At 54.6% G+C, this 11,454-nt stretch overlaps 1 protein-coding gene across 1 annotated transcript in view; it reads right to left on the reverse strand.

The window, feature by feature from the left end:
- JARID2 (jumonji and AT-rich interaction domain containing 2) overlaps positions 1-11,454 on the reverse strand; it is a 151,754-nt gene that overhangs the window by 17,683 nt on the left and 122,617 nt on the right. Inside the window, exons 6-8 of the mRNA XM_023756478.1 lie at positions 8,068-9,249; positions 4,371-4,873; positions 940-1,032 (exon numbers count right to left, since the gene is read on the reverse strand). Of these exons, the coding sequence (XP_023612246.1) occupies positions 940-1,032; positions 4,371-4,873; positions 8,068-9,249 (1,778 nt within the window). The remainder of the gene's footprint in view (positions 1-939; positions 1,033-4,370; positions 4,874-8,067; positions 9,250-11,454) is intronic.

The raw sequence follows: 11,454 nt of genomic DNA on the forward strand, positions 1-11,454 counted from the left end.
AGCCAACAGTGCTGAAGGCAGACACGGAAACCACCAAGCCCAGAAACGGCCTGAGACTCAAGTGGAACCTGCTGAGCTTCTGATGGTGACAGCAAAGGTGCAGCATCACATGTCCCCAATGGAGGGGGCCCGGTGTCCTGGTGTGGCCTAGACTGTCCTGCAAATCCCACTCCCAGGAAAACCTGGTCAAATCAGGATGGCTGGGCCCGAGAGATCAGCCTGGGTTCACCCAGAAGAAGTGGCATCCATCCCTGAGAACACCAGACGTGGTCTGGAGCCATGGGACCAACTCAGGCTGCAGTCCACACAACTGCTCCCGCCCACAGCTGCCCTTACAAGTGCTAGAAGTTTGGTGTCTCTCCCTGACAGCACCGCGTGCTGCTGAGGGCTGCCGATGCCAGCGGCTGGCAGTTCTCAGCCACTCAGCTGGGCACTGGCCAAGGGGAGGCAACTAAAAGACAGGGTCTCAGTCCTGGAGCACCTCGCACAAAACTCCCCTAATTGGTCTGGGCACGGAGGTGCTCACTGTCTTTCCAACTTCACACTAACTCAGAACAGAGTTGGCAGAACACAAAAATGGCACTCTGCCAGTCCCGCTAAATAAAACGGGGGAGAAGGCACAGCAGAGCTATGGTTTCAAGGAATTCCAAACATTTTCCTGCGTAACAGACACCCAGAGGGCGAGGAGGAGCGGCCAGCGGGGGGGACGCCCAGCTCACCCCTGGCTTCCGCCTCTGGTTGGGGTAAACCAGGGACAAGCCGGGAAGAGGCTCTCTCTTCACTCTACCTTTTTTGAGTCTGAGGAAATTTAGATGAACAAGAGTTAAAACTTTCAGCTGCGCCAGTACAGGGAAAGAAGTCAACCACTCAAGTCCTCTCAGGCTGCCAGGCCCCAGGAGGGCCGGGCCCCCACACGCGGGCAGCAGGAGCTCAGCTCACCTCAATTTCAGCTGGCGCAGGCTCCTTGCTGAAGCACATGTTCATGATGTTTCTTGCTGTTCGATAAAAGGTTGTTAAAGAAACAGACCTTCCCTGGAAAGAAAACAAAAACAGGTGAGTCTAGCTGAAGCAAAACAGTTGTCTAAGCCCACATGGGGCTGGCCCTACCACGGGCTCTGCTGGCACCGCCCCCTCCACCCTCCCCAGCCTGGGCGGCTGGTGCCCAAGTTAGCAGCACAAGCAGAGAAGGTGGGAAATCATTCTCAAAGCTCAGTGCTGACAAGGGAATGAGGTCACACTGCCTTTGCAGCGCCAGGAGCAAACAGACCTGGCATCTGGAGGCAATGGGCTGTGCACCGGGAGGCTGTGCACCTGGAGGCTGTGAACTAGGAGGTTGTGCACCGGGAGGCTGTGCACCGGGAGGCTGTGCACCTGGAGGCTGTGCACCGGGAGGCTGTGCACCTGGAGGCTGTGCACCGGGAGGCCGTACACCTGGAGGCTGTGCACCGGGAGGCTGTGCACCTGGAGGCTGTGCACCGGGAGGCTGTGCACCGGGAGGCTGTGCACCGGGAGGCTGTGCACTGTGAACCAGGAGGCTGTGCACTGGGAGGCTGTGCACCTGGAGGCTGTGCACCGGGAGGCTGTGCACTGTGAACCAGGAGGCTGTGCACTGGGAGGCTGTGCACCGGGAGGCTGTGCACCGGGAGGCTGTGCACTGTGAACCAGGAGGCTGTGCACTGGGAGGCTGTGCACCGGGAGGCTGTGCACTGTGAACCAGGAGGCTGTGCACTGGGAAGCCACGGGGTCAGCTTTCACTTTTTGGAGAAACCGGTATGGGTGGAAAAGGAGGCAGAATTCCTCAGTTACCCATGTGAGGGAAGGATAAAGGCTGTGGGCCAGTGCAGAAACTAACAGCATTAAGACAACCCAGAAGAGAAGTCTGGGGGATCTTCAGAGACAGAAACTTGGGGCCCCAAGGGTCCTCACCACATGAAAAGCAGCCACACAACCTCACCTCGTGGGTCTGAGGGGGACAGAAGTACCCTGGTGACTCTTGCTGTCCCACTCCCACCTCCTTTAGCACACAGCTCTGTTCTCGTTTGGGAGTCCAGGTAGACCTTATTTTCGACCTATTCTACATTACAGGTTTTGTTACACAGGGACAAGCTTGTAAGATTCATGCCTTTCACTCTTTGGTGACCAGGCACACGTATCCCTTGATTACAGAAATATGTACCAAGCACCTATGGTATATCAGGCCTAGTTCAGCAGCTGTGGTAAAGCAGGCTCGACACCGACACAACCCTGTACTCATGCAGCCTCACCAGGCCTCGCCACAACCCTAAACAAACACGAGCTGCGAGGAGGCCCCAAGCGCCCTGAGGGACAGGGGAGGTGTCCCTGTGAGCACCCCATGGGAAGGAACACCCCACAGCACAGGAAGCCTGCCTGCCATGGACAGGTCAGGGCACCAGGGCAAACCCTTCACACTGGCTGCTCTGACATTTGCTTTTCAGCTTTAGAAATGACTGTGAAGTTCTAACACAAAGGAAATACTCCCTACAGTTCCAAATTTCTGACATTCTGTTCCTTACAAAATAAAAGCCTGCCCTGGCCAGGAGGCTCAGTAGTTTGGAGTGTTGTTCTGTGTACCTAAGGTCTCAGGTTCAATCCCCAGTCGGGGAGAGTATGGGAGGCAACTGATCAATGTTTCTCTCTCACGTCGATGTTTCTCTCCCTCTCCCTTTTTCTCTCTCTCAAACCAATGTTTTTAATGAAAATATATAAATAGATAAGTAAATACAAATAAAAACCTAACGACTAGGAGGGACCTAGTTTTGCCCAGAATTCGAGAGGACACCCAGCACCCAACTGTCAATGGCCCCAACAGTCAGGGGCCTCAAGAACACGGCTGAGCAGCACCAGGGCCACCAGACCGCCCCGCAGCCCAGCTCGTAGGATTTTGCGATGAAATCTAAAAATACACTTTACAAAGCAGGTTTTCAAAAAAACTCTTGCTTTGATCCAACTCACTCTCATAAAAATTGACCTTCTTCAATAAAAAGTAACAGAAGTAGAGAGTATCTTATTTCACATGCTGGCTGTTCAGTCCCGGGTTTAATGAGCGGTTTCCGTGGAGGAGGCTCCTCAGGCACACATCCAGGAAACAGCCAAAGTCCTCCCAAGTTCACAGTCCGTGCCACCTCTCCCTCCCCATGAAACATTCAGAATGTGAAACAGGAGGAGGCCATCAGCAGGCTGCAGGCAGCCATTCCCCACCCCACGGTCTCTGCAAGGCATCTCGGGAGGTAACAGGGGACACCGAACCCGCTCTGCGTCTCACAGTAGAAAACGTTCCAGAAAGCAGCCCAGGGTTAAAGCCCAGCAGGAAAGTACCAAGTGTGGCAGTGGGTGGCCACAGGCGACTTCGCAGCATGGACTCAGAAGGGCAGGCACACCTGCACGAGTCCCAAGCTCCCTATGTGTCTGGGATGGGCCCAGTATCAGAAGTCCACATCGATTTAACCAGGCGGCGATTTTCAACGTACCAAAAATCCCCCCGGCTCATCCGGGTGGGAGCAGGGTTGTCAAGAGAAGGCTGCCAGGACTCACCACAGAACACATTCCTCCTGGTAAACCCAGAACAGGGACCCCCGGGTACAGCCCATGCACCTGTCAAAGCCCAGGCAACACAGCAGAGGCCTCTCTTAGCTCTGCCCCCGGTGCCCCACTCACCCTTGCAGGCAGGGGAGAGGCAGCCCCAAGCCTGGCTTTGGAACCAGCCAGACAGGAGGCTACGGTGGCCGCTGCTGAGCAAAGGCAGGCAGGCTGCCAAGTGGGAGTGCCCGTGACTCTGCCCGCTTCTCAGAGAAGCGTGTCTCCCAGGACGGCTGTTGCAGCAACAAGATCTGGCAGAACTGGGAAACATGGGCACGTGTTTGCCAGCCCTCCCACCTCCTCCCTCGGCAGCTTCAATGGTGAGATGCGAGGAGACAGCTCTCTAAGGGCCTCTCTACAGGTGACTGGCCACATTGAGGTGGGGCAGTGGGCCATGCAGAAAGGAAATAAGGAGGCAAAGAGAAGCAGCACTCCAGGCCTGGCCAGGCAGCTTCTGCCCTCCAGCCTGAGAGCGGGTGCTCGGAGGGGCAGGCGCAGAATTGTGGGTGAGGAGGAATTGCATTTGCATCCTAGGCACTGCATCCACGGCACCTGGGCGCTCACTCAGCTCATTCAATGAAAAAGAAAGCCAAGGCCTGAAGTGGGCAAGCGACTCCGCCCATGCTCACAGTTCCCAGGGGCAGCCAGGGCCTGTGCAAAAGGCCAGATGCCCTGAGGCCTGGGGCCTAAGCAGGCTGCAGACATTTCTCTTTATTAATTTCCCAGAGAAAGTGGCTGGTGGCTTCGGGACCCGCCCACCGCACAGGGCCTACCTTATATATACACTTGTGGAAGTCACTGAGGACGCCTTTGTCCTCTTCCTCTTCTTTCACCACTTCCTTTTCCTGAGCAAAGAGTCGCCGCCGGCCTGTCTTGAGCTGGGCCTGGCCCACCTCCTTGAGCTTGCTGCGAAAGCCGTTCCTGTGGGCCACACCATTGATGAGCCCGTTCTTGGGCTCAAAGCGGGGCAGGGGGTGGAACTTGTTGTAGTCCTGCTCCGTGTGGCCCTCCAGGGGCCCCTTCCGCTTCTCCAGGATCTCCTTCTCCATCAGCACCTCCTTCTCCAGCCGGCGGTGCTCCTCGGGGGACAGGGAGTCGTAGGACAGCAAGTACTGGCAGTAGGCCTCCTGGAGCTTGGCCAGCCGGTCCTGGGCAGTCTTGGGGATGCGCAGCATGTCTGCGAGTTTGTTCCATTTTTTGAGGTCAGTCACTTGCTGCATGCCACCCATCTCGTTAATCAGCCGGAAAAAGCAGGCCAGGTCGAGCTCGCAGCCTCCTAGGACGGCGAGGGAAGAAAACACAGGGACAGTCAGTGAAAAGGACCATGAACAAGACAAGTCCTCCTTCATTCACCTGACAGTCCATGATGCCCATGTGCCGGGACGCAGCGAGACTCTAGGGTCAGACACAAACACTCATCTCTGGCCTCCAGGGAGCTTAGTCTGTGCAGACGGACCTTAAGACAATCTGGCGCACTACAGGGACAAATAAAGCTGACTGAGGGGCTGGGGGCCACCATCTTAGGTGGGACGATAAGGGAAGGCCTCCCGGAGGAGGTAACATTTAGGCAGAGGTCAATGGTAGGGAGCTGGCACTGGTCAGCACCCTTCTAAAGACCCGGAGGCAGCTGTAATGAGATCAGGAGCAGCGGCCATCCCTGGAGGGAAGGGCAGGGCCCAGTTGTGCCACTCAGCCACACCCATGTCCCAGTGTCACCTGGAACAGCTGTGATGTCAGAAATCATACACACAGCATGTGTTCTCCGTCCCAATCTCCCTCCCAACCCCAACACACACACACACACACACACACACACACACACACACACCTGCCCAACACACATATGCCCAACACAATACACAAACCCAAGACACACACCCAACACACACACACACATACCCCACACATGCTCGAGTTGCTTATTTTCAATCCCACAGGATTTCCAGGTTGACAGGCACTATTCAGAAGGGCACCTGACAGTCTGCCTTTCAATTCCTCCCATATGCACTCAGAGGGACCACTAATCTCAGAAGGATGGAGGTGAGTTTCACTACGTCCCTTGATCAAATGACAGAACAGCACAGGGGCCAGAGGTGGGCTGAGCATCCTAGGACACCCAGAGGCGTGCCTGGACCATCCCAGGAACTGCAAATAAGACCAGAGGACAATGTGGGTTTGGTTGTCTGTGAACAACGGAACCACCTCAGGGAGGAGACTTCCCTGGACCTCACCCAGATTCCAGGCCCCACTGTGGTGTCTCAGCGAGGAGACCGTGCCTGGCAGTGCACAGCCCTGACGGGCACAGGTAGAGGGCGAAGCCAGTCACCCCAGCGTGCCACAGCAGCTCCAACCACAGGTATCACTAGAGGGGAGGCCGGCCATACCTTTTCCTTTTTCTCTAAGATCACGATAATATACTAGCACTTAAAATTTACCCAGTTCTCGCAAATCCATTAAAGACTCCACACCTGCCATGATCAGCCCGTTCAGAGGGCCACCAGGTTGCTACCTGGCAAAGCATCTCCCTCACCTAGTCCGAGCTGACCCCACTCCCTGCAGCACTGCAGCTTCCCAAGGGGCTGGGTGCTTATCCGTCTGCATGAATTCTGGGAAACTGCTTCAAAAGGACTAAGTGCCTTGCACTTGGAGACACCTGAGCTCAGACCCACGCCCAAGGCCTCTGTGGGTAGCAGGCCAGGTCAGCACGCCTTCACAGACAGTGATAATGCTTTACACGTGGGGCAAAGAGCAGGCACACTCACCCGAGTGACCGTCTACTAACTGCTGCTGCTATGGGAGGAAGTCACGGTTAAAGAAATCCTACTCGGGCCCGGCCAGCGTGGCTCCGTGGCTGAGCGTCAAACTATGAGCCAGAAGGTCATGGTTCGATTCCTGCTCAGGGCACATGCCCAGATTACAGGCTTGATGCCCAGTAGGGGGTATGCAAGGGGCAGCCAATCAATGATTTTCTCTCCTCATTGATGTTTCTATCCCTCTCTCCCTTCCTCTCTCTGAAATCAATAAAAAGTGTATTAGAAAAATGAACTACTCTGAAAAAAAGGGTGGTTGGCTGGCCTCGTGACATCACATGAGTACTCTACCAGTCCCTAAAAGACCCCCAGCTCAGGGTGGGTAGGAGGACCAGGTGCTGCTCTGAGTCACCCAACAGCCGCGTGCACACAGGGCACAGCCAACACCAAGCTCCTGAGACAACCTCACCTCCTCAGCCCATTCCCACAGCCCTGGGTCACTGTCTATCACAGGGCACCCCTGACAAGGGACCACCACCAACCAAGAATTCTTTCAAATCAATGATTCTCACTCAGGAATTAGCCCTGGCAGGCACTGCTGAGAGGAATAATGAAACCTCATCTCACAAAGGAATGCCATCTTACTGCCAGTTCTTGACACTTAAATAGCTGTTAAATGTCTCCTTTTCTCCCAGCCTTTGAAAAATCAGAATCTCCACAATGGAGGCAGGGATGTGCTTTTCCTTTCAAGGATCTAGAGCTGAAAGGGAAGTGGGTGACCATACCCTGCTGTCCCCATAGGAAACCCCCTCCTCAGAGCCCACTCGTCTGAAAGTGAACTAATCCCGGAGGTGTAGGGTCCAGAGAAGAAGCAGACAGGGGAGCTCGACAACCTGTGAGTGGATGCTGCTGGGGGCCGGGGGCCCTCAATGCGGGACTTGTGCCCACTGGTCAGCGAGCTGAGCTCTGCGACCGTCCTGGGCAGAGCTGTGTGGGCTCTCGGGAGAAGTTTGCACATTCCTGCACCTGTGGGCTCCACGAGGACCAAGTTGGTTGCCATGGAAGCAGAAACTCAAGTCAAAATGAGGAGGATGAAGAGACAAGGACAAGACAGAGAAGAAATTTCGTGGGCTGAGGTCTATGAGAGTTCGTGGATGGAAATGTGTCCCCAAAATATTGATGTGCAGAATCCTAACCCCTGATGCCTCCAAATTTGACCTTATTTGGAGAAGGGTCTTAAAGGCATTTACAGGGGTGAGTAGTGTCTTTATAACAAAGGAAGACACCAGGAGCCCGCACCCTGAAGAACGGTCATGTGAGGACAGAGAAGCACCATCTACAGGCCAAGGGAGAGGCTTTGGGGGACACCACCCTTGCAGGCAGCTTGGTCTTGAACTTTCAGCCCCCAGAGCTGTCAGACGGTAACTCCCCGTTGTTTAAACTCCTGAGGCTGTGGCACTGATTGTGGGCATCCCAGCCAAGCAGATGAATCCAGGGGGGCAGCATCCCATCGCACCCTGAACACTGCTCTGGCCCCTGCAGGCAGTAGGGGACCACCCAGTGGGGAGAGCATGGACCCCGATACCCACAAATGTCCAGGACCTGGAGAAAAGGGGCGGTGGCCTCCCCTGAGCAGCAAATGAGGCGGGAGAAGTGCAACCCCGGTGACAGGGGAGAGAAACTGGCACGTGGGATGAGGCAGTGGGCAGGCAGGGCTTACCTATGAGCGGGAGCTCGTCCATGGTGATGCCCTGAGATCTGAGGTGCTTCTTGATGCAGGCCAGCCGCTGCACGTTGGGGCCCCAGCGCCGGCCCAGCTTGTGGATGTGCTGAATCTGCGTGACGAACCGCATCTCGTCGTTGAGCTTGCACTCGGGCCGCCAGTCCGGAGGGGGGATGACCCTGCACATGCCATACTTCTCCACCTGAGCGCGCACCGACTCGATGTAGACGAGTGGGTCGTGGAACTCCTTGGCTGACGGCCTGAGCACGGGGATCTCGTCCATGGCCGCCCACCCGACCCGGCCGGACCCCTTCTCGGGCTTGGCCGCCGCCTCCTGCGGCTTGTGCAAGGGCTCCGATTGCGAGGTAGAACGATTTTCACAGGAGGCGCCATCCGCCTTGCCATGTGCTTGTCTGCCCAGCGTGCTCCTCCCGGCTGCAGCCCGCTTCGGCCGGTTCCTCTCCAAGCTCCGCTCGGGCACCTCCTTCTTCATGTGTCCATTCAGCAGAGCTTTCTCCGCTGGGGCCTGAGCCGGGGCTGGGGCCTGGGCCGGGGCTGAGGCCGCCGCTGCCTTCCTGCCAGGGGCTTCGGCAGAGCCGGCAGCCCCTTTCATCTTCTTGGGGGGCGACTGCAGCTTCTCCGCCTGGTGTGCCTCTTCCAGTCTCCTCTTGGAATTCCGCAGCCCCTCCCGCAGCTGCCGCCCCCCCACCTCCTTAGTGCATGACTTTGGGTTCAACCGGCCACTGACCTTGAGGCCGTTGACGGCAGGCCCGGTGGACTTGGACACCCCCCCGAGGGATAGCACCTGTTTGCGGGTTTTTGCATTGCTACTTTCAGTTTTCCCTGAGATTGTGTGGTTGACAGCTGAACTGGGCTTGTGGTGATTGGGTTTGGTTTCCTTGACCAGTTCTCTCTTGGCTTTGGTGTATGTGACAGTCCCCTTAGTCACGGTTGCAGTGTACTTCACAGTTTTGGACGGTGAAGGTCTGACTTCGCGCATCTTTTTGGCACTGGTTGCACTTGTACCCAGAGATGACATTCGAGTGACTCCATTTACCTTCGAAACCTGGGAGGCGGCAGGAGAGGCAGAGGACAAAAATAAAACAACAAAAACAGAATTAGTACCTGCCAAGAAGGCAACTCCTCCACACAGAGACACTACACAGGGACAAGGGCTACCTGCAAAGGCAAACAAAACACACTGCCTGGGTGCTATTTCAGACTCTTGGCACAGTCCACACCCATCCTTCCTTTTCCACGTTTGATCCCATGGCTCTTCCAGGAAATCGGATATTTCACCGTAAGCCTTCCCACATGCCCGCCAATCACCTGTCACAGGTTAGGAACATTTCCAATAGGAAGACCCTGCCCATGTGGGGGGAAAAGAGCATGTCCAATGTTGACCCCTGAGTAATGCAGGGGGTTAGAGGCACCAAACCATCCTCTGTAGCTAAAAATCCATGGTAACTTTCGGACTCCCCAAACACCCTGTCATCCTTCAGTCTCTGCAGGGAACTGGTTCCAGGACCCCATGAATAACAAAATTGGTAGGTACTCAAGCCCCTTGTATAAAAGGGCATGGAACAATGCATGCAGTCGGCCCTTCACATCTAGACTCTGGATAGCGGTTTGAAAATACTGTTTTCAATCTGTGGTTGGTAGAATCCAAGGATGTGAAACCCAGGAATATGGAAGGCCAACTGTATGTTTACTGAAAAAAAGTCATATATAGGTGGGCACTCCCAGTTTAAGCCATGCTTTTCCAGTCAACTGTACACAGACACGCAGTACACACACACACACACACACACACACACACACACCTGTTCTAAGAAAAGACATCCTTGCTCTTTGCTCCCCTTAAAGCATGATCTGCCCACAGAATTTATAAATCTATGTGCTATAACAAGAACAAACAAAAAGATTATGGAAAAAAGAACAACAGCCCTCAAGTGGTTCAGCTTCAATGCAGACGTGTGGCTACGGACTGCTGGCACCTGTCCCTCTCCTTGTGTTTGATACGTGCCCCGTGCAGCCCTTGCTGAATGTCAGGGGGTGCACCTAACCTCTTTGGTAAAGCACAACGTGCCCAACCCTCTCTGCAAAGGAGGTTCCTACTTCCCTTCCCTCAAAAACTTGCACATCCGGTTCCACAGGAATGGGGTCACAAGCAGCCCTGCAAGGGCATCTTTCAGCATGTACACCACAGTAATCCCACAACACACAAGCCCACCTCAATACAGAGAGAAGTCAGAGTGACGTGCGTGAACACCGGAAACGCATTAACTTCCAAAGAACGAGGAAGGGCCGGCCCTAGTACAGTGGGGCCTTGACTTACGAGTGTCCCGACTAACGAGTTTTTTGAGATACCAGCTGTCTCTCGGCAGATTTTTTGCATTGAGTTGACAGAGTAATTTAACGATCTCCTTAATGAGCTCCTTAACGAGCTCAGTCCTGGAACGAATTAAACTTGTAAGTCAAGGCCCCACTGTAGCTGCTGCTGGGCTGGCTGGTGTGGGCACTGAGGCACAACTCTGCCTCTCTGTGACCTTGACATGTCATTTAACATCATGGGCATCAACTTCTCATTTGCAACATGAGTTACAGATTCAGGAACTCCAGGGTTCCATAAGAACCATGACCCCCTAAAGAGGCCGACTAAAAATCACACAATTCCTGGGAAACACAGAGCAGAAACAACAGACCTCTTTCCTCACCAAGAACCCAGAGGAGGTGACGGTGGAGGGAGACTGGCTTTCAAGTCAGCTGAGACCTAAGCAGCTGGCTCCTCTCAACACCAGTGCCCCGAGGGCTGTGCAGCTGCCACCAGGATGGCCTGAGGCTCAGGTGACCTCTGCCCTGTGCCCCGGCCACGACCAACAAGAGGCACATTTTGCTTAAGTGGAGAACAAGCATAAAGATCACACTTTCCCATGGGTGTCCACACCAGTGGTTCCCACTGGGCTCCCACCCTGAGTTTCTTATCCGGTAGGTCTGGGACAGGCCGAGAATCTATATTTGTAACAAAGTTCCAGGAAACTGATCTGGGGACATACTTTGAGAATCACTGAATCAAACTATTAGCTAAAAGTTCCAAAGACAGATAAAGGCAAGAAGCCACTGAATGTGCCAGCAATTTGACACAGTAACGGAAAGCCTCAGATGGTGGTATGAGACAGGCTTCCCCCCAGTGGTTAGTAAACGGGTTCCTGGTGAGCCGCCTGGACTTCTGTACTCAGCAAGGGCCCAAGAATTACAGCCCGGGTTCCCCACTGCTTTCCACCTTATAAGAAGCAGCACTGACAGATCGGGTGGGAAAGAGAGGAAAAGAATGGAAAATTAAAAACAAAAACTCGCAACTTGGCCACAATAAATTAAAAACAA

Source organism: Myotis lucifugus, unplaced genomic scaffold (genome assembly GCF_000147115.1).
Source record: "Myotis lucifugus unplaced genomic scaffold, Myoluc2.0 scaffold_95, whole genome shotgun sequence".
Taxonomy (NCBI): Eukaryota; Metazoa; Chordata; class Mammalia; order Chiroptera; family Vespertilionidae; genus Myotis; species Myotis lucifugus.